The sequence below is a fragment of the Petromyzon marinus genome, chromosome 34 (genome assembly GCF_048934315.1).
Source record: "Petromyzon marinus isolate PM22_M1 ecotype Great Lakes invasive population chromosome 34, UKy_Petmar_22M1.pri1.0, whole genome shotgun sequence".
In the NCBI taxonomy this organism is placed as follows: domain Eukaryota; kingdom Metazoa; phylum Chordata; class Hyperoartia; order Petromyzontiformes; family Petromyzontidae; genus Petromyzon; species Petromyzon marinus.
The window spans coordinates 4,412,529-4,436,060 of NC_133700.1; the positions used below are offsets into that span (position 1 = coordinate 4,412,529).

Genomic DNA, 23,532 nt, shown 5'->3' on the forward strand with positions numbered 1-23,532 from the left:
GGCTCAGAGGTGGCGTCGCTGAGAACCTGGGTTCGAATCCAGGTTTCAGGCCGCCCGATGTACGTATGCTGAACTTCTTTCGCGCCGTACGTAGCCAACCGTGCTCATCGCGAGGTGCGAGCGTGGAGAGACAACGTTTGTAAGGAGGCAAATTGCCTGCTGGTTTATTGAAGTCACACCGTTTTACAGCAGGGGCCGGCCAATGTACACCAGTGCGCGCACGCACAGGTTATCTGTAGCAAGTGTAATCATGCCCTTACCTTACCCAGGAAAGGGTTTCGTATTGGAATGTTTGGCCAGTTCCAGTCACGAGTGACACGAAGGCAGAAAGTGGAGCATCCGAAAAAAAAAGCCAATGCACTATTGCTTACAAGGTAGTAAAATTCAAAAGCGCCACACTGATATATACTCAATATTGCATTGCTGGACTGTCATCTCCTGGTCACCTTGCAGCCCAAGCCTACTACAACACCTGGTATTCCTGCTAAAGGTCTCCCATCTAAGTACCGGCTGCGCTCCACTGAACCTGCTTAGCTTGCGAGACCGGACACGATCAGGCACGTTCAGGATTCCAGAAAGCAAAACTGGGATGCTGCCTGCGTGAGTTTTCGCGAGCTGTGCTCTATCGCCCTCCGACGCGGTCTTTCCGGTCGCACCGCGCTGTTTTTGTTCGGCGCGATGCTCGACGTTTCGATGCGCGTGCTGGGGAGCGTCTCCAGGAGTTGAGCTTCTTTAAAGTTTGTGAGCAAACTCCCGACACGCGGGGCGCCCAACAGGAACCGTCGGTCATCGCGCGGCGCAACACGCGGCGCGACCCGAGAGCGCATCCAACGTCCGCCCCGGTAAATACCGGCGGGTTGTTATTAACACGCTACACGCCGCCGATTCGCGGTGCACGCTGAAGATCCCCGCGACGTCGCTCGCAGGGAGTAAGGCCACCGTGCGTCGGCGTCCCGGATCGAAAGTTGAACGAAAAAAAAATGCACCGCAATGATTACGCGCCGCGACGAAAAAGATACACGGCAGGCACCCGGCTGAAGAAGAAAAAGGAAGGAGAAAAAGAGTCACGAGGCTCGGTGAGGCTTTCCTGGGTAAACATGCGCTGTTAATTCATGCATAATAATGAATGAGAGAGAGAGAGTATTCGTGGTTATTTGGTCATAGGCAGTACTCGGCAGAGTACACGACAAGGGGCGGGGGGGGGCAACTACAACGACCCAAGGCAGTCGAATAGCATCCCCACTACGGATACCCCTGGATACCTCGCTGGGGTACTCCTGGATACCCCGCTGGGGATATCCCACTGGGGATACCCCGGATTCCCTGTTGGGGATACCCCGGATACCCCACTGGGGATTCCCTGCATACCCTGCTGGGGATACCCCGCTGGGAATACCCCGCTAGAATACCCCGCTGGGGATACCCCACTAGAATACCCCACTAGAATACCCCGCTAGTATACCCCCCTAGAGATACCCCGCTAGAGATACCCCGCTAGGGATACCCCACTAGAATACCCCCCCTAGAGATACCCCGCTAGAGATGCCCCGCTAGAGATACCCCGCTAGAGATACCCCGCTAAGGATACCCCGCTAGAGATACCCGCTAGAGATACCCCACTAGAGATACCCCGCTAGAGATACCCCGCTAAGGATACCCCGCTAGAGATACCCGCTAGAGATACCCCACTAGAGATACCCCGCTAGAGATGCCCCGCTAGAACAAACGCTAGGGGGCAATGGCTGCCGTGTTCTGCGAGACAAAGGCACAAAACGGGTTCACCGTGGCTCCGAGCACGCTCCATAGCTCGCTTAACGGTTTGGCGTCGAAACGCCTTCCTGCGGCCAACTACCCTGCAGGTGACACCATCGGGAGACGGCACGGGAACACGCGCAGGTGTCTCTATAGTGCGTGTGTGTGTTCGTGCTTTCGGGTTGCGATTGAGCCTGATGTGCCACTTCTTGCCCCATGTACATACGACTCTTGTCCCTTCGTGCCCGTTCTGCTGCGTCTTTCTATCTCACGGTGTCTATCTCTGCGACTGTGCGTCTGTGCCCTATTCACATGTCCGCCTTGCCACTCACTGCCTCTGTTGTGTCGTTTTCTGCATCTTTCTCTCTGTCTCTCTCTCTATCTCCTTCTTGCACCTCGATCCGCATAGCTCCGCCGTCTCTCTCTCTCTCTATGGCTGGGCGTCTGTGTTTGCATATCTCTCTTATCTGCCTGCGTCTTGCCGTGTCCAGTCTTTTATCCAGATTTGAAACTTTGGGTGATGCAATGATGAGGTCAGGTGAGGTGGAGGTGGGGAGGGGTGTGGCGACTCTGTCACTTGGCCGGGGTGGGTGAACACGAGGGAGGGTGCAGATCAATGCCTCGCCGTGGGTCTCTTCCGATGCATTCGTTTCTCTCCATGTCTCTCTCTGTGCCGCTGTCCATGCTTTTTTATCGGTAGTGCCGCACTAACCCAACCCCGCTGCCCCCCCCCGGATCTGCACAGGTCCCCACTTATACCCCTTTTCTGCTGAAGAACCGAGCGGTGCCAAGCTCAGCTCAGGGAAGCGCCAGCTTGTTTTATTTCCTTCCCTTCCCACTGCCGAACCTGAGCCACCGACGCCGTACGCCGCCGATCGAAGCCGCAACGCGACACGCAGCTGAACGCGGTGCTGCCGTGCCTTCACGGGTGCACCGACTCACGTCACGCGCAACGACGCGTGACGTTGGCCCCACCCTCGACCCTGCTTTTGCCCTCCCCCCCTCCTCCAACCTCGAGTCACATTCAGATGTCTTGGGAGTACCAGCGGGAAAGGGGTAATTAAGCGTAGAGACGGCCCTACCGTGCTAACGCGTGGCAACACCGCGGAGCGCTGCGCGCCTCGTGCGGCCGCAGCGTCATCCACGTCGAAAATCTACCAGAACCCAAAAGCAAAGCAACGCCGGTGTACGCGGGGGCGCGCCGGGGGCCGGGGGAGAATGCGGGCGGGGGGTGGGGTGGAGGGGGCGCGCGACGAGAGAGGTCACAGCTTGATGTCGTCTGGGCTCTCGGTCGAGTCGTGGGGTGCGGGCGAAGCCTCCTCGATGGGACCCGCGCGGAGAGCCCTGAGCCGCGCTCGCAGAGGCATGGAGCGCGGGGCGAGCAGGAAGTCGTAGAAGAGGGCTGCACACAGCGAGCCGCTGAGCGGGCCCAGCCAGAACACCTGCGGGGTGAGAGGGAAGGCAGTCGCTCGGGTAACTGGCTCGATGCAATATTGCAGTTAAAAAAACTCCTCCGTCCTGTCCACGAGTCGTGATGGCGCTTTGTATGGGACATCATTCATGGTCCGCGCGGTCGGAAAATTCTGCTCCTTCGTGAGATTCTAAGAACTTTTTTTTAGACAATAGAGGCGTTTTTTCATCGCGGTGTATCGGTGATTATAGGATCCCCCCCCCGCCATGAACGTGGATTCGAGGCATTTTACGTGATAGCGGATATCCAATAATTCGCGTTGATACGGGGAGGGGCCAGGTCGCAGATCCTGTAATCCGCGACGCACCGTGGATGTGAAACTTATAATCCACAAAAAAATGCTGTCGCCGCCGCGGTGTTGCCGCAGATTACGGGACAAATTGGCCACGCCATTCCATAAATCCGCAAAACAAATATCCGCCTTACAGAGGAAACGCAGAACGTGACTCGCGGCCACATTAATCCACGATAAATTGACGGATTATAACTCCAATTGGCACAACTCTGCCATGTGGGTCTACTCCGTGAAAGGATATTTTTCCTTCATTTGACTTCAAATTATTGGATAGCAAATTATTGTATTTCTGAAAAATAAGAATAGGTTTTACCCTCTCTGGCAATACAGCAGGTGTTAAGATGTTCAAACACCACACAAGAAAGAAGGGTGTCTCTCTGGTGTAGGCCAATCAGTCTCTAAGACAATTCCATATATGTTTGCATGTTCACCACAAGTACGTGTGATAAATGCAGACTTGATTCCCTGCAAAAAGTATCTATTTGGTGTTTGAACATCTTTACACCTGTTTTATTTCCAGAAAGGGTAATATCTATTCTTATTTTTCATACTTTCATACTGGTAAAAAAGGTCCGATAATATTGTATTTCTGCTGTACTTGTTACTAGCCAAAAATATCTATTGAACAACTCTCCACTCTTACTCATTCCCCCAAAACATCTGCAATTCACTCCACATTCCCCAATACTTTTGGACTGAAAATCAAAGCTCAACATCATACTCTGAAAAAGGATGCTGCTATTATTCCGTACGACATTCCTCACCAGAAGCGTAGAGCTAGCTAGTTTGGTCACGACACTTTCGGTTCCAGAAGAAAAAAAACTGTCCTGGTATCCCAAAAGGTTTACGAAACTTTGCGATTTTTGTGTCTGTCTGACAACATCTTGGCCTCATGCCCGATTTGTGATACGGGAAAATGGGTGGGGAAAAGTGGATGAGTGAGGCGGGGCCTGTGAGCTGTAGGCAGTCTCAATGTCAGAACGTTTTAATGAGTTTACAGTCGCCTCTCGATTATTCGAGTGCGGTTAACCCGATTTGCGGATTAACCGCGTGCCTGAGATTTTGACATGGATGGATTAACTCATGGATTTCCCCTTGAGCCCAATTGCATAATCTAAAAACAGTTATACATGTTTATTACCAGGTCACGTGCTTAAACCGAATAATATGTGCTCCGGTTAATCCGAAATCCACGTGATCGCCCCTACAGTACAGGAGTTGCATTTGTTGACAACAGTTGGTGGAGTTAGATTGATGTCGATTGGCGTGGTTCTTCTATCCAATTCGTGGGCAGTCTTCTGCGCGAGAGCAGGAAAGTGTTATCATCACTCAGTACATGCATCGATCGGTCAGATCGTGCGTATTCCTCGTCAATTTGAAGAGTAAGAATCGAAATCGTCAGGTGTGCTGCATTTTGAGTGATTTGGTTTGGACTTAGATCGATATATTATTTAGTGCAAATGTTGTTTTTGTTCATGAACAAATTCAATTTTCTTAACTTAAACATAATTGATACCAATTTTAGTGGCTTTTTTGGCGTAGAGATTCGCGTTAAAATGGATATTTTTGGATTAGCCGCGATTTTAAATAATCCACGACCGTCCTCCCCGTCATTAGTGCGAATAATTGAGAGTCTACAGCAGTTAGTTTCGTGTACCTAGGTGATCACTCAAGAAACAGGATGAGTCTCATTTGCAAGATTGACCTGGATCACGAGCATGACAAAAATAAAATAAAAAGTGCAGCAAAGTACAGCGAACGAAGCAAACATGAAATCAGAACAAGCGTGTCACGCGAGAAATCGAAAAAAAAACGCACAAACACACAAAATGAATGCCGACTAATGAATTCCCTGCGAGGCGAACCAGCTGGGACAGATTATGCCTCGACTGATCAAAGTGCAATTGCAAATTAAGTTACAGAAATATCAACACAGATGCAGGCTGACCATTGCACAAACATGTAAACAGACTGTATCATGTCAAGTAATAGAATTAGGTCACTCGCTGTGGGCAATGCAAATTATATGCCGCTACATTTCGGCGAGTAGAAAGAACAATTGTATAAACTGGAAGGACCAAAAAGGATTACAAACAATACAACTGTGTTTACCCGTTTACCACACTCTTATTATTGTTTATTAAACTATTGCTTTATTTTACCAGGTAAGGTCCACTGTAGCTCTTTCTCAGAAGCGACCTGGCCACAAATGATATCCCAATGAAGTGGCTTATCGTGCGGAAATGTATCGCAGCCAAATACTCGAACACGCATGCTTCTTAATGTGGAGGGAAAAACCGGAGGACCCGGAGAGAAATCCACGTGACCATAGGGCGAGAGAGACACGCAGACTCCAAATATACAGCAGCAGGCGTCAGGGTCGGGATTGAACCCACGACCTCCTGCATACCACGCGAGGTAGTTAACATCTCCTAGCCACCGGGGGAGTAGAGTCGGTTTCGCAAGAGGGCAGCAGACGGAGCGACAAAACCAGGGAAGGGGAAGGGAGGCCGGCACGGAAGTTCCCCACAAGACGGAAAACGAGGGCACGGCTCAAGACGAGCAGCGTGAAGGAGGAGCGCTGGGCGCCGAATGGGGGAGGGAGGGCGAGAAGCCATCGTGGAGGGGGGGGGGGGGGATAAGAGGGGGAGGGGAAGAGACGGAGAAGAGAGAAGGAGCGAGCGGTAAGAGTCCCTTTTCGCAGGGGGTGGTGGTGTGGTGGTGAGGGGTGAGAGACTCAGTGGGGATGGCCACACACAAGTCGCGTGACGTTACGGGAAGGTTGAGCTGGTTTACGTAGATAGAGATGAAAACAAGACGGCAGCGATAAAATAACAAAGAGTTGATTCTTGGGGCGAGCTGCAACACAAAATGAGGACAATCCTTCAAACTGCTGGGCGAGCCATTGCCTCGCCAATCCGAGCCGAGCAGAGGGCCACTCCTCCCCATGTACCCCCTGAGCTCGCGAGGCGTGTGGCACGGAATTCGTGTGCTCATCGAGTTAACGACTGCTGCATCCGCAGTTCCGCGCACCGCTGTCTATCCATCGCACAAAAGAAATGAACGCACAAGCCGTTTCCATTGAGCTCGCGAAAAGCATTTGACTCCGGAGGGCAGGGGGGAGGGGGGCGGTTGGCAGGGCGGGGGGTGGGGTGGGGGGGGTCGTGAAAGGATCCACAACCGCGGCCGCCAGCGCCTGTGGCTTCGCAATTAAAATCGAGCGCTGGTTTCAGAGCGAGGGTGCGAGCGAGGGTGCGAGCGAGTTCGCTTTTGCCACACCGATGGCCGAATTGGGACTTTCAGATTTCGCCCTTGGCCCTGCAGCCGCTCTTATTCACCGCACGCGAAGCGCGGTCGCTCTCGTCACTGCAAGGCGGCCTTGCAGTGACGCAGGTGACCGCTGGCCAAAATGAGAAACCGTCTTAGATTATATACGTAGGCTTTCACGGCCAATACTCCGATTCATAATTGCTTGTTGTGTTTCGATAAGCTCGTGCGTCGTGACAGCCCCCTCTCTCCACCCAGCACGACCAGTTAATAAACGTGTCACATGAACGAACCGCATTCAATGCATGAACAATCTCAGGACGCTGGATGTAATATCCAGCCAAGCGGCGTTACCCACGTGAATGTTGTGAGGCTCCTGTCCACCACCAACAACACCACCACCACCACCGGTGCTGCTGCTGAAGCAGCAACGCATTTAGCGCATCGGTTTCACTTCGATTAATTGGCCGTGTCGGGTGCAGGAGGGTGTACGACACAACGTTTTAAACTATGACTTAACCCCAAAGAAACCAACTATGAATCATTATTTTGCTAGGTTAAAAATATCAGTTCAGTTCAGTTTATTTTGGTATAGCCCTTGTGAGCCATTTGGCTCTTGAATCGGGTGCAACCACACCAAACAAAAAACTAAAACACGAACAAGAAAAACATCTTAAAGTGACTATGTGTGACTGTGCAAACAGAAAATCCATGGAAAAAAACCCAGCAAAAATATTCCTGAAAAAAAAGCACCGTACACCAACGCTGTGTGCAAAATTTCCCAGTGGGATGCGAGTCAAACAACAACAACAACAACCACAAAAACTTAGATTAAGGCCATCAGTCTAACTCCGTACTACAACAAAACAAACATGTCCAAACCAAAAAACTTTTCCAAATCACCAAAAAATTAAGCCATAATTGCAACGTAACAATGATCACAAGGACTGTGACCGAATTTTTACAATAAACTACATAAATAACATGTAACACCAAATCCTAGAGCCATAGCTGGCTGCATGAGTTACTCCACAAAAACAGAAGCATCGGTCGGAGTATCAAATTTTTCAGTGCACCTTATATGCCCCCTTATATGCCTCTCGAGTACCCGATTAGCGTGGCCAAGATGCCCGTAGTGGTCGATGTTTAGAAGTGGTTGGCCTCATGCGGTCACGGGCCATACTGAATGCAACCGGGAGCTGTTATCGGGCCTGTGAGCCACAGGTAGCGTTGCCACCTTCCCCACAGTCCACACCCGCACGTGCTTCTCAGCCATCAGCAGGTCTACCGTTATCAAATTTGTGCGGTTTGCTGGAATAAAGTTGAAACACGGCGGCGGCGGCACCGGATCGCGACACCAAATCAATTCCTGCCACCCGCACACAGATGCCACTTCCCGGACCATCCGGGTCAAACACGGACCGCATTGTGTCAATCGTACGAGGGCCGTGAGTTGTTAGGCGCTTAAAACTAGGCCCCGCCCGAGTAACCAGCACTCGCCCTCCCACTGTACCTAACCCAACAGACTTCATGTTATCCGCACTTCTAAGAGCGGGGCCACTTCTTCGTGTCACGTAAACCATTTCCGTTCGGCGCTGCTGTTCACAGAGGAGTGGAGAGCAGAATAGGCTCGTCGGCTGGCTCACGTGATCCTGCTTACGAAAATCGCTCCGTACGATTATTCAAAGCCCAGGCCCGTCTTGTGTCCCTCTTCACACAAACACGTTTTTAAAACGAACCTATTTTTATTTTTTTACCAAGTAAGGCCCACTGAGCTACACAGCTCTTTTTCAGAAGCGCCTGGCGATCACAAATTAAAGCTCAGCGAAGTGGCTTGTTTTGAAAATGTGGAGGGAAAAACCGGAGGACCAGGAGAAAAATCCACGCGACCACGGGGGGAGAGACACGCAAACCCCAAATATACAGCAGGCGTCAGGGTCGGGATCGAACCCACGACCTCCTGTATACCAGGCGAGATAGTTAACATCTCCGAGCCACCGTGATGATGATGGTGAGAGAGACACACATACTCCAAATATACATCAGGTGTCAGGGTCGGGATCGAACCCACGACCTCCTGTATACCAGGCGAGATAGTTAACATCTCCGAGCCACCGTGATGATGGTGAGAGAGAGACACACAACCTCCAAATATACAGCAGCAGGTGTCAGGGTCGGGATCGAACCCACGACCTCCTGTATACCAGGCGAGGTAGTTAACATCTCACCAGCGTGGCGCCGCCATCAAGTGAAAATCTAAATTTGTCCGCAGTGTGCCTGCTTTTAAAAAAATACATTTTGCCAAGCACAGGGCTCAGAGGCGTAAAACAGCAAGAGACCAGCAACAAGCAGAACTATTGAAGGTGTGATAGAGGGTGCATCAACTTTTTTGAATTGAGCGAGGTGATAATTATTCGTATGAGAGATTGAGGAGGAGAGACGGTTAGGAGGGAATTCCACGGTGGAGCAGTGCGAGTGTTGAAGTGTGGTGCGTGAGTGGGTGAGCGTGTGGGCGAGCGAGTGAGTTGTTGGGGCCTGGAGCTTAGTGGTGGTGGAAGACACGATACAGTTTAGTCTGGTAGACCGAGTTTCTGAACATAAATGGAGGAATGAATGAGTGACGTTTACGTGAACGGTAACCACGATTATGGCGGTACGACACCTCTGTCACTCACCCTACCCACTCACCCACTCACTCACTCAACCAACCAACCGGATCCACCCACAACTTCGTCACTTCTCTTTCTCCATGGGCACCATGACAGGTGACGGTGGCTGGTTGTCACCTGGCCCGGCGCCGTCTCTCCCAATTCGCAGTGAGATTGGCAAACCTCCTTATCCTAAAACAATTTATATAGCGCCTTGGTTTATAGAGCGCCTTGGTTTACGTAGAATTAACAACGGTACAACGTGCGAATGTCATGTTGGAGGCGAGGTGAATGAAATGGATGAGAGGAAGCAATGAGGGCCGAATCTGTGTTGCACGAATTCGGTGAAAGCGAAATTGATGGCAGTAAATGATGGTGAATGGATTGAATGGATGGGGTTAATGAGTGATGGCCATACAATGAGATTATGAAGACGAAAAGGTAACGGTGGTGGCTATCAGGGGGAGATGAAGGGGTCGTGGGGCGAGCTAGGGAACAATGAGTGTGAGTTGTGAGGGAGGAGCGGGAAACTGGCGAGCGAAGGTGACCGCTTAATGTGGAGGGGGAAGTTTGTTCCAGTGCAGGGGGTGGACGAGAAGATAACAAGAGCCAAAGCGTGGATTGAGCACAATGGGGAGGAGGAGGAACAGAGAGAGAGAGAGCAAAGATTGAGAACGTATAGGGCCGAGAAGGCCACGCAGAGAGTGGCAAGACATGGTCGGGCAAGACCACGAAGGGATTTGAAGATCACGGTGAGTAATTTGAACGGGCAACGGGAGTAAAGAGGGAGCCAGTGCAGCTGACACGGAGACCGCCTCTTGGTATCGGAGCTTTACCAATACACTACGAACTGAGCATGTGGGCAATCGGTTTCGCACGCGCTGGAATCGGCGCGTGTATCGCGAGAATAAGGATGGATTTCAACAGATAAACTCGTGCATAGTCACGTGCCAATTACTAATACTCACAACGCAAACAACGCTGCAGTAATCAAACGCATGCCATTGAGGCTGCCACTAGAATAGTGGCCACGCGAATCCACGGTTCAAAAGGGTACATTTTTAAGTGCCATACGGAATACGGGGAATGAATGCACTTTATACACTGACATTACATTTAGTTTAATGGTGTGACTGAAGCTGTCTTAATAGTTACAGGAAAAATTTGAAACAATACAACAGCGTGGGGTTTCACACTTGTGCTACAGAGACGTTTTGATTTAAAGCTTTCGTGACTGCAGTAATTCATATTCTTAGCTCTTTCGGTAAAGTCACGTTGAAGGGAAACAATAAAATAATAAACGGTCATCATCAGATGATGACCGTTTGTGTAATGGTCGAAACGTCGTGATAATTGATTTTGTTTTATATATATTTTATTATTTTATTGTTTCCCTTCAACGTGACTTCACCGAAAGAGCTAAGAATATGAACTACAGAGACGTGTTTTCGGATTGCACGTACGTTGAACTTATTTTGCACCGTACGTAGCTAAAACCGTGCCGATGCCGCGTATTGTCCGGCACGAAGTCCGACGATGCACGCCATGTGCTTGGCAGCTCCTTCGGGCGCCGAATTCTTACATCCTCAAGAGAGCTTCCGAAGCACGTGGACATCCCTGGTGAACAGAGCACGCGGTGCAATGCGAGAGAGAGAGAGAGCGCGCGCGTACCGGAGCAGGAGTTGTTATTGTTAGACTTGCATCCCACTGGGATTTGTGCACACAGCGTCGATATACGGTGGGGTTTTTTTTCTTTCTGGAAGACTTTGCTGTTTTTTTTCCTGGATTTTTCTGTTGCGCGTAGTCACCACCTTAACATGTTTTCTTTGTTCATGTTTTTGTTTGTTGCGGTTGCACCCGAGTCAAGAGCCGCATGGCTCACACGGCTATATACCTAATACATGAAACTGCAACAAACTGAAGGCACAAAGGGGCAAATCACCACCGCGCCGGGCCGCGACGAATGCCCCAGAGCCTCTTGGAGGGGTGACATCGCCACTCGCCTCGGTCAGCTCGACGTCGACATCCCGCGGCCCTCTCGCCGGGGCAACGCGCCCCAACTCACCCAGTGGTCTTTGAAATTCCTCGTTAGCACGGCGGGAGCAAAGGAGCGAGCCGGGTTCATGCTGCACCCGGTGAAGTTGATCTGTGAACAGAATTCCGTGCGTCGCGCGCAGCTCAGCTCGGTAAAAGGGGGGGGGGGAGGGGGGGGGGTGATGCAAGGCACAATTCACCGCTGTTTTCACATCGAGTGGCGCTTCACGTTAATTCATATCGTCAGCCACGGTCTAGCCGCTGACGGACGAAGGCTTCTTGCGTCGGCATCGCATTCTCTCACGGCCCTGCGATACCACGGACCACGAGAGCGATGTTTACTCAAAACAATGATTGGGAAAATAACTCTAGAATGGATTAACGCTGCTAAGTTTTTTTTTATGAAGAAGTGTTCTTTAGTGTATCGGCGAGTGAGCTGACACAATTAATAATTGGCGTGCCGTTAAACGCTTCAGTATACACCACGTGATAACTAAATGTGTTCGGCTACGTGGGGGGTTCGTGGAGGGTCTTCCAACAGAAATCGAGGCAGCATTATTCGTCACGTGGCCTAACCCAAACGTGACGACATCAGCTGCGAAAGCCTAGGTGCGAATCTGGTGTCTGTGTATTTTTTTTTGCGCGTGGCAAATTTCCTCAGAAGAGCTGAATGCAAGAATGCATTTCTCCGAGACGGCGGCGTGGGGCTGTGTTTAAGGTGACACGAAGACTTCACGGTTGGGGCCACTGCGACAAGGCTACCGTCTCCCGCGCTTACGTGTGCCTTGAAACGTAAAACCCGTGCTTTAAAAAAAAAACTTGCCGTTCTTAAAACCGGGATAGCAAATGTTGGCGCCGCCCTTATTATTTGGCTTACGATAAATGCATCGTGAAGAAGGGGTGGATGAAAAACGGGACGGCTTCGTCACGCGTGATGAATGCCATCCGAGTGGGTGGCAGGGGGGAGTGCGTGCACAGTCGGGCAAGGGGTCAAAACTGCTGTGCCCCGAAGCTGACCAGAAAAACAAACAAACAAAATGTATGCACGAGCATCCCCCCCCACCGTCCGCTCTATTAATCTAAATCACAATGTAATTGCTTCTCAGCAGGTGGCAGTGGGCCCAGTGGTATACGCAATTGCCCAGAGATCAAGTTGTCTGGCGCAACAGATATCGTTTAAAGTCCAAATATTATTTTGTTTAACCAGCGGGAAACTCAAGAGGCCAGGATAAGTCTCAAGTGCAAAGACTAATTTGGCACGAGGGACCTTGATCACCAAAACGACAAATGCAAAAATAAAATGAAGTACAGCGATGACATCAAAACAACTGTGTCACATTTACATTGCATTGACTGAAATGGTAATTGGGCTCAGGAGTGCATTGCTAAGTGGATAGAGCCTCGTGCTCACAAGAACAGGTCTTCCTACAATGCAACGTGCCAGCAAGACGTATTTATAATTTTACTTTGGAAAATAGTTTATTTAGCAGCGATACTTTTTAATAATGGAAGTATTTTTCTGGCACCATAAAACATTAAAAACATTAAAAATATGAAAAAATATATAACTATCGTATAATTAATTATCAGGCCCCATGGTGTAAGGTGCAGTCTCCGCTGTATCTCTGCCCTCTGTATCTGTGTGCGAGGAAGCGGGACCATTACTCAAAATGTTTTATTTTAAGGCCCCAACTATTGTTATTGACGAATGTGTTGTTTTTTCTGCGTGAGTTTTAACACGCAATAGGCTTTCGCGACCAATATTATCCATAATAGAGGGGGGTTTTTTTGGGCTAGATGGTGTAAATATATAAATGTGTCGTTAAACCCGCCACCACCCGACACAGACAATTAGTAAAGGTTTGTCACGTAAACAAAACATGGCAATTCGTTACCAGTACAGCACACCGGTTGTGTGTTGGAGAGCAAATACACAACATTTACAATTCGAGTGCGACGTTTTGCCAGTAATTACAACCGGCATCATCAGGCGACAGCCAGATTTGTGGAGAAATCCTCCAGTTTCGTTCTTAAATAGAGGAGAATAAATGTGATGTCGCCACCTGCAGCAGCGGCAGCAGCAGCAGCAGCAGCGGCATCGCCACCGAATAAGGGCGTCACGAGTCACGACAAACGAGAGACCGAAAACGTCGCGATTTAAACGCGCGCGATCTCACAGCCCCCTTTTCGTGTCCGCACGCCCGAGTTGGCCTCTCCGCCCTCCGCCAAAGGCGTCCGTTCGTCGCGGGCGATCTGCCGCGAGCGGAGCCACTTGCGCTGTCGGTCGTCTCACCGCGAACAGGTGGCCCAGCGCCACCGCAAAGCCCACGGCGAGGGGCAGCGAGCCGCCCACGTCGCGGCGCCGCGAGTCCGTGGACGCGAGGACGCAGAGGACCAGCGCGAAGGTGATGAGCACCTCCACGCCGAAGCCCTGCGCGTGAGTCACGCCGGGTCCCAGCTGCCGGGAGGGGAGGGGAGCGGGGAAGGTTAAGGCGCAGCCCCTGCAATTGGTCGGTCGCGACGCCGGCACCCGGCGGAAAGAGTTGTCCGCTGTGGTGAGCTCTGGAGGAGCCCAACTTCTAAGATGTTGTTTTGGCCTACTCTTACACGTCAGCCGTGCATATGCATTTGCACAGGTCTGTATGGTGCTAGATCCTCCGTGATCCGAAAACAGAGGCCGAGTGCATGAGTCCTCTTGTGCTGGTACACAGCCCATCTACAGACCACAGACTTACGGTACCAAACCTGTCAACCCCTTATCAGTGCCTTACCTTATTACAGACCAATTCAAACCTCATTGGTCACCCCGTGCCTTTATAAATCTCAACGTTCATCTTACAAAGTCCCATCACAACGGGAGAAATACATTTTTTTTTACAACAAAAATGTTTTAGTCAATTTCCCTGTACAAGAATTACGGGGTACGGGTTGGCAGGTGTGCAGTACCTCCCCGCGGAAGCCATGGCAGCAATTAGGCACTGGGGCACCGAGGCCACGGGTTGGCAACCTGCGGCTCCGGAATCCGCATGCGAGTCTTGAAAGACCGCTTCTTCATGACGTTATTATTTATTTAGGCATTAATGACCACCGTCTCGCATTCACGTAAGCATTTCGGATCTTTAAATATTGCACATTTTTTTGCTTTTTTTTTACCGAAGTAGAACCAAAAAAATTGCTCCACTTGTGAATTTGGTTTCCGACCCCTGACGTAGTCTCAACCTGCAAGGGCTGTCGTAGAAGGAAATTTGAGTTCAAACCGGGGCAGCAGAGAGAGGGAGAGCTGGCTTAGCTGCCCCAGCTCGTGAGCAATAGAGAGGCAGGTGGACTAGGTGACGGGGGAGGGGTGGGGGGGCGACGCTGACAACTGGTTCCCCATTCGAAGATGAATGGTCGTGGCACAGCTACCTATGACGATAACCTGACCTGACGCCGGGCCAGACACCATTGGAAGAGGTTGGTAGTAGCCCACACTTTACCCAACGACCCGCAATGACCGGGAATTCTTTTTGAGGCTGCGTCTTGAGATGTGGCTTGTGTTGAGACGCCGCACACGTCGCAAATTGTATTGCGTTGCACGTCACCACCCGGAGAGCGAGCAAAACTAAAAAATAATAATTTTTTGTTCAACACAAGCGAGGGGAGCCGCGCGTTAGCGACGACGGCTGCGCACGTGGTGCGCTCTGCGCGGCTTTTTTGGCGTCCGAGCTCTGTGGATGAGCCTTGATCCCGTGCGCGCGGGAGCGGCCGCTAATCGCTCCGGACGGGAGCTTTTGTGGTTGGACGCGCGACCGACGGCTGTGGCCGCGGGCTTCGCTGCGGCCGGCGGCTCTGCGGCGGCCTGCACACCCCCCCCCTCCCCGCCGCGGGAGATTAGCGACCCGTAATCCGGCGGTGAATAACACCGCGCGGTGTGCACAACTCCGGACACAATGAGGCCGACTTTTTTTGGCTGAGCACGGACGTTTTTACGGATCGGCGATCGCAGTGCCTGCAACTCGCTCGGTTGGGCCGCGCAAGACACGAACGATTTTTCTCTGGCGCACAGGTGACGCGAGCCCGTTGGGTTAACCGACTGGAATGAAAGCGCCAATGTGCGGTGATTCATTGGGGTCGCCACCATTTTCCACTGCAGACCGAACGCACGTATCTTCAAGTGAGCACTACGTCTATTGCCAAAACTGTGCAATTGACCACAATAAGGTTCAACGCAACACTGGTGTCAAATTATGGTACAAATCAATTCCTGCCACGCGAACACAGATGCCAATTCTCAGACTGTCCGAGTTCAACTGTTGTCCTTTGTAGACCGGACAGGTGGCAACCCCTGGTGACGATGCCGCGCCAGCGCTGGGCTCCCAGCAGACCAGCGCCTCCGGGAAGATGCACGGCCTTGGAACGCCCGCGTGGCAGGGAACGCATTGACGATGAAACCGCTGTCGTCGTAATGCAGCGACCGCGTGTATCCACCCTCTGTGTCTTCAAGTGAGACTGGAAAGCTAGCACGAGACGGACCTTGACGTTGTCGGTCTGTGTGTGTACTGTGATATCTAACGAACGCACAACGATCCCCCGTAACCGCCTGGACAGAGTGTAAGAGCAAGTGCTGCGTGCGAGCACCGATGAAGGCCAGAACGGCACAAGAGGGTGTGGGTAGTCAGCACCACGCCCAGCCGCATTTGTCTCCTGAGTGGCGATGTTTACACACCGCACCAGGTACTCAATTAAGGCTGAGGGGAGGCCCAGCACCGGTTCAGATAATTGTCACTGGTGTTTGCCATGAGCAGGAATTGAACTCAGGTCGCCAGGTTCGAAGCACAGCACGCTAACCACTACACTACCGCTCACAATCATTAAGGACCTTCACGATGGTGGGCAGGCCCGGGTAAAACTACATGGCCGGGAGTCGGAGCCATTCCCTGTTCACGTTGGGGTGTGACAGGGATGTCCTCTGGCTCCCACATTATTTAACATCCTTTTTGACCGGGTAGTTCGTGAAGCCTTCTATGGCTGTACTGGAGGAATCTCCATCTGCTACAAATACAATGGGAGGCTAATTGATGCCCGGGTGCGGTCAAGTGATGGATCCATATTAGTCAACCATGTTATGTGTGCCGATGATCTGGTCATTGCTGCTCGCTCAGAGGAGGAGTTGGAGGTGCTGCTGTCGAATCAGGAGCATTCCACTACGAGATGGGGCCTTACCATCAGCCCCACCAAAACTAAGCACCTGCCTGGGTGTTTTGTGCGATCAAACACTCCACCCCCTCAACTTCCCATTGCTGATGAGGCAGTTGTGGAGAGAGTGGAAAGTTTTCCATACCTGGGCAGTGTGCTTATGATCAGCTCTCGTTTTACAGCAGAGGTCTCACTCTGAATCAGTTGAGCGGCATTATATTTGATCGACTGCGTAACACTGTGTGGAAGCTACCTGGTCTGTCGCTCCACATGAATCTTCGGCTCTTCTTGGCCACGGTCATGCCCTCCCTTCTCTATTCTTGCGAAACGTGGACCCCCCTAATGGAACATCTTAGCCGGTCGACACATGTAGGCTGGCCTGCCTACGACCCATCCTAGGTTTATCCAGGCTGGATTGTGTGAAGAGCTCATATCCTGAAAGATTTTTCAAGTCAAGTTTGCATTCAATCCAATGGTGAGCTCCTCTCGCAGGCAAGGCTGCGTTGTCTGGGTCCTGTACCCCGCATGGCCAGCTACTGCATGCCTAAACAGCTTTTGTTCGGACGGATAGAGGGGGCTAAACGAGTACGACACGGGGTAGAGAAGAGATGGAGTGATGTGGTACAAGAGGATGTGGAGCTGAGTGGACTTGCAAATTACTAGTACCAGCAGTGTCAATATCGGTCTCTGTGGAGGAGGCTCGTGAAGGACGCTGCTACTGGGCAGTTGGAGGCAGTCGCCCTCAAGCAACAACGGAGAGCAAAGGAACGACGCTCACAACAACGAGCGAGGCGCCGGGCAGCTAAAACAAAGCAAGTTGGCACAGTAGGGGGCACAGTGCATCGCTAGTCATCTCAGTCAGTCAACCCATGGCACCTGGGTCTGTCCCGTGACATTCTTCAGCGGGCGTTCGACACTTCACGTGGCCTTAAAGTGCACTTAGCGCCGTGGTGACGTCAATGGGGTCTCATGCTTAACTAAATTAAAATCATGATTTATATCACTTTATCGCGCTATCAACCATCCTATAATCTCATCAGATCCCGAAGAATGCCGGTTAGCAGAGTGAAACAACGCAGACGTCCAGGATGAACACCTCACTCAACACACAGTCACAATTTCACCTCCCGGCTTTGACATTCCTCCATCAAAGACTCCGGTGGTGAAACCAACAACCGCATGAGAACATCAGCAGGGCGATGAGCAACATCTCCTTTATCAACGGAGAAACTATCGGCCAAAACACGCGGTGCAATTGTGGCCATGTAATCCAAACTATGGACCACGTACTAAACCGCTGTAGTCGGCGCTCCTTCAAAGGAGGCAGTAACAGCAAAACCACACGAACTTTATACTCCTGAAGCCCTCTCTGGTCGTGGCGAGCAGACCTCGTGAACCACAGCGCCACCATGCATAAGAAATAGAAAGCGCGCACAGTGCCGAAGGCCCCTCGTCCCCCCCCCCCCCCCATGAGAAACCCGCTCGTCACGGCGCACGAGGAGAAGAGGAGACGTCGTCTCAACAGAGACATGGGGGGGGGGGGGCGGGGGGATGGCAGGGGGGGGGGTGCACGACCGTGAGGAGTGCGCTGTCTCTGTGTGGGTGTGAAGGCTCCCTACCGAGTTGAGGCCCAGGGAGCCACGCTGCACTGCAGGGGTGAGGCCGTAGAGGAGGCCGCTGGCCGCCAGGGCCCCACTCACCTGCGCCACCATGTAGAGGAGGGCGCGTGGCGCGCTCAGCCGGCACCCCACCTGGGAGAGAGAGAGAGAGAGGTCAGGCATTGAGGGAGCAGGGGGGCATTCACCTGGGAGAGTAATGGAACCGATAATCGGTATAGTGATCGATAACTTCCATTACCCTGTAATCCTACAGCCCAGCTAACTCCAGGGTCCACCAGTCGGCGTTGGGTCTTGTTTTGCAGCCCGCGAGTGACCTTCAAGTACCACTCTTACATTCTTGTGCAGGTTGACTCAGGTGTCTCTTGAAATGTCTCAAAGGGCCCTCACCTGGAGTTGAATAAAGAAAATGTGCGTGCGTGTGTGTGTGTTCAGGCTGGGAACTGAGTGTGCGTGGAAAGAGACCTCCGCTGGGACTTTAAGGGGCTTCCAAAACAGGCCTGTGTCTGTGCCTCTCTGTACGTGTCTGTGTCTCTGTACGTGTCTGTGTCTCTGTAAGTGTTGTAGTATATCTGAATGTGTCTTTATCTCTGTCGCTGTGTCTTTCTCTGTTTAGCTTTGCTCCTCTGTGTGTTTTTGTTTGTCTTTATCTCTGTTGCTCTGTGTCTCTCGTGTGTCCAACTCTGCATATCTCTCGTGTTTATCTCCATGTCTCTGTGTGTCTCCAGATGTTTGTGTCTGTGATTGTATCTGTGCATAAAGCAGCTATGTCCTCATCACTGATTCTGTCTCCATGTGTCTTTGTATAACTATTTTTATCTCTATGTATGTGTGTACGTCACCATGTCTTTCTGTTTGTGTTTCTGTGTATTTATTTGTTTGTTTCAATGTCTGGATGAATGTATGTACGTGTTTTTGTCCCTGTGTTTCCATCTCTAGGCCTCTCTCTCTGCCTCCATGTCTGTCTCAAGCTGCGTTTCTCTATTTCGTGTGCAACATTCACCCATTGGACGTTTGGGCGGCAGGGTGGCACACGGCAAGAAGGACCTGGGGTAGATTAATGATTCGGACGCCTTCCTGCGTGGAGTTTGGTACATTCTCCCCCGGTACTGCGTGGGTTTCCTCCGGCTTTCTCCGCTTTCCTCCCCATAGCGAAACAAAAATCGAACAGTGTGACCGGTATTGGCCAAATCATCCCAATGCTGAAGAATCGTTACCAGTAAATTACTCAATTGGGATCGCATGCAGAAGCAGCAGCATCACCCCCGACTGCGAAAACTTGGCAGGACCCTCCTGAAAACGAGTCTCGGGACTCAGTAAGAACAAAGACTATACAGGGACAATAATAACGTCAGTAAGAAATAATTTTGAAGGGAAAGTTTAAAACATAATATTTTATGCATTAGAAACTCGTATTAATTTTAACCATGCAATTGATAAACAAATAAATGCCAAAACACGTAATTGCTGTTACAAATGTAAATAACCAATATGTTTCCATATTGATATTGTTTTAACCAGGTGACAACCAGGGTGAGTGTCATTTGCAGAAGTGACCAAAATGGGGTATTGATCCGCCAGTAGAGGGCATTGCTGGCTGTGTATCGCCCCAATTGAGCAATTGGGCACAAAATTAGACCCTGGGGCTGGTGAAAGCTTATTCCAGACACTTGTGATGCCCCAACATCTCCAAGTCTTCATACCTCTCTCTGTGTCTATCTGCCCCTCTATGTTTCTCTGTCTCTCTCTCTCTCTATGTCTAGGTGTCCCTCTGTGTCTCCTTCTCTCTCTCTCTTTGTCACTTAGTGTCTATTCCAATTCTCTCTTTGGATGACTCCCTCCCGCGTCCCCCATGTCTCCTTGACACCAGGTACGACAGTGATTGTCGATGCCCGTGCTTGCAGCACACAAACAAACTCTGCCCTCAGCTCGCATCAGCTCGTCTTGAGTGTTCGACCCTCACGCGACGCATCTTGCAGGTATCGTCTGGCACGTATATGAGATTAGGGCATTAGCCGGGGTCGTGGATTAGCTGGCGGTCGTGTTTATATTTATTACCAGGAGGTGGCCCGCAACGGTGTAATAAACCGCGAGCTTTTACATTGCACCGTAAGCGTTCAAAGGGATAGTGGCGCCTCATTATCACTCGATGAGCCTCAGGCTTTAACACTGACTCCCCTATAACATGCAAAGATGCCCCAATCAGACTCGATCAGCCTCATGCGTGAATAGTGAACCTTGTGACGTCTAAATGTGCCTTAGTCTGGCTCTATGAGCCTCAGGCATTCACAATTAACATTACGGATCCTAAAGGTGCCTTATAGCTTGTGTCTCTGCGTGTTATTGTATCACAGGGTAAAATATATACTTGGCTCCTCTATGCATGTCCCTTCAATAATACAATAACGCAAACTAATTATGTTCGTCTAATTTCAACAGCATTGATTCAACACATCGGAGCACAATTCAACTGTGGGATTTACTGCCCCGCCCCATCTGCTGACTGTCACGTGGCCCCGCGGCCTATACCACCTATTGTGCATGATGGTCGTCCTTATCAAGCACTTGTCCAAGCTCAACACCCCACTTATCTTTCGAGATCTGGCGAAATCGATCGGCGATTCGGTGAATATAAATCGAGATCGGAACGAGGGGTGGAGCGGTGGCGCAGTGGTTAGCACGCCGCACTGTGAAGCCAACCGAGGCCGTGGCTAACGAACAACGGAGCGGGTTGAGCGGATTCCCAGGACCCGTTTGGAATTTTACTCGCCACTGATGTGAGCCCTGGAGGGGATCTGAACTCTGATTGCCGGGTTCATGGTTATTGCGGCAAACTACGACGAGGTGACACAATCTCATTATGCGTTGGCGTAGAGCATTATATAGTTAAAGAGCCTAATCGCAGCCCCTGTCCTGTCTCTCCATACACATGCATGCATATGCTAAACGTGCTTCTAGTCAATCCCCTTTTTGGCTTCGCTGCGCCAGTGTCGAAACTCCGCACGGGTCTCCACGTGCTGGCTTGCATCGGCGGGCGGTGCCAGGCAGGCTTGTCAAGCGAACGCCGTTGCATTGACCGAATGCAACGGCGTTCAGAAGAAACCCCGACGGGACGCCCAATTGAGCTCGAAGGGGCAGTGGCCGTGGTCACGGCGAACACGGCGACTGCACGTGTGGGCTACGCTGACGAGGGTACCCCGTCCGCCACGCGTGTGCCGAGTGCGTGCGAAACGAGATGTGCATCACTGCATTGACACCGAGGGTAACTTTGAAGGACTCATGGGACGAAATGTGGTATTGTTTGTTGATGTTTCGTGACGTGCTCACCATGTTCTCCATGCTGCACTCCCATCGTTGTTTTATTTGTTGTATTGTTTGCTGTTTGTAATTGGCTGACCCCGTGCCCATAACCGTACATATGTGACAAAAAGAGCTTTATAGCTCATCGGATTTATTCTACAGTTGAAATAAAGATTCTGAAGCGGGGGGGGGGGGGTTCGGTGGTCTTACTTTCCGAAGCTTAGTCCGAAGAATGCGCTAGCTAACGTGGATGAGGTTTGACGGCGTACGAAATTGATGCCTGGAAGATGTGTTTACACTCCTCGAGCATAGTGGCACTACAAGACGGAAGAAAGTAAATACAAATTGACGAAATGTGCAGTGGACACCTTACGGGCTACCTGCCCCATGGATCGTGATGAGGATGATGATGAACGTGGACGAGTGAAATAGTTCCCCACGGGGTGGGGGATTGAGGGTGGGATGTGTAGAAGGTCAAAAAAGTGTCACACCCACCAGGAGGCCAAACGTGACGGCAGGGTTGAGGTGTCCACCGCTCACGTGACCCACGCACTGCACAAGCGTGGCCACCGCCAGCCCGAAGGCCAGAGACACGCGCACGACATCCACCGAGCCGTCGGCGCGTCCCCACCGGAGTGTGGAGCCTATCCCGAGAGCCACCAAGGCGGCCGTGGCCAAGAATTCCGCGAAGACCGCTCGCCAGAAGGGTCGAGAGCGCAACTCGGAGGCCATCGGAGGAGATCGGAGCGAGCGATGCGGTGACGAGGTGGCGGCGGCGGCTGGGAAGGAACGTGGCAGTGGAGGTCGAGGTGCCTTGCGCAGGTGAGCAAGGTGAGGCGTTGGGAGGGTAGGTTCGATGGATGGATGTCTCGGGAAGGGTGTTGGTTGGGGCTGCTTCGACGGACGGATGGGCTATGTCCAAGCTTGGCAGTGGACAGGCGCGGCGCGTGGATAGGCGAGACGATGTCCGCTTCGGAGCTCGGGAGAGTTCAAGTGAAGGCGACAGGAGACGAGGGAGAGACGCGCGCACACAGAGAGAGAGAGCGACGGGGTGCGCTGAGTGTCAGCGGAGTGCGGAGTTGGCATTGAGCGCCGCGCTGGTGGTGGCGATGGTGGTGGGGGGGGGCTCGACTTTATATTCACGCACGCGCCAACACTCACACACACAGATTACACACACGGATTACACGCACGGATTACACACACGCAAACGTACACAGACAAAGATTCCCCGTAAAGCCTACGCAGGCTGGTGGGGCAAGTGTTATTAGCGAGTGCCTACGAAGGCCGGAACGGCACGCGAAGGGGGGCGGTGGTGGGCAAAACCACACCCGGCCGCCTTTGTCTCTCCAGTGGCGATGATCTCACATCGCACCAGGTACGCATTCATTTAAGGCTGAGTTGACCGAGGGGAGGCCCAGCATTGAGTCAGATGTTGGCCGTGAGCGGGAATCGAACTCAGGTCGCTGGCTTCGCAGCGCGTGAACCGCACCACGGACGCTCCCCACTTGTACAGACTATAGACGTAGTGGACACAGATTTTTTTACACGCGCAAACATACAAAGGCAAAGACCCCCCCCCGTGTAGCCCTGAAGACTTTTAGATGAAGTAAAGCAATTCCAACACGCCATACACAGACACGTACAGACACACGTTCAAATATACGCACGCTTACACAGACATGCAGGCGCATAGGCACAAAAGATCGCCTTTGTCTTCCAAGTGGCAATGTTGACACACCGCATCAGGTACTCATTTGAGGCTGAGTCGACGTAGGGGAGGCCCAGGACCGGTTCAGAAAATCGACACTGATGTTGGCCGTGAGCGCGTTGCATAGTGCGCGCTAACCGCTACACTACCGCTCCCCACATAAACAGACATGCACACACACACACAAAAATGCACGTAGGCAAAATTATTCGCATACACAGACACACATATGCCTACGCATAGATATATACAGTATATGTAAA

At 51.5% G+C, this 23,532-nt stretch overlaps 1 protein-coding gene across 1 annotated transcript; it reads right to left on the bottom strand.

Annotated features, from left to right (window-relative positions):
• Positions 1 to 136: 136 nt before the first annotated feature.
• On the bottom strand, positions 137 to 22,724 carry LOC116948615 (aquaporin-1). Its single transcript, XM_032965453.2, has 5 exons — positions 22,054 to 22,724; positions 18,262 to 18,393; positions 13,761 to 13,925; positions 11,499 to 11,579; positions 137 to 3,194 (listed from the first exon to the last, which is right to left on the bottom strand). The coding sequence occupies exons 1-5, from the start codon at positions 22,288 to 22,290 to the stop codon at positions 3,015 to 3,017; spliced, it is 795 nt and encodes a 264-aa protein (XP_032821344.1). The 5' UTR covers positions 22,291 to 22,724; the 3' UTR covers positions 137 to 3,014.
• Between the last annotated feature and the right edge of the window lie 808 nt (positions 22,725 to 23,532).

Bases quoted from the DNA above. Each gene is read 5' to 3' on its own strand.
- LOC116948615 (XM_032965453.2), bottom strand. From the start codon at position 22,290: ATGGCCTCCGAGTTGCGCTCTCGACCCTTCTGGCGAGCGGTCTTCGCG. The intron at 18,394-22,053 runs GTGGGTGTGACA...TCTCTCTCCCAG, and splicing joins CCGTCACGTTTGGCCTCCTG to GTGGGGTGCCGGCTGAGCGC. The intron at 13,926-18,261 runs GTAGGGAGCCTT...CCCTCCCGGCAG, and splicing joins GCTCCCTGGGCCTCAACTCG to CTGGGACCCGGCGTGACTCA.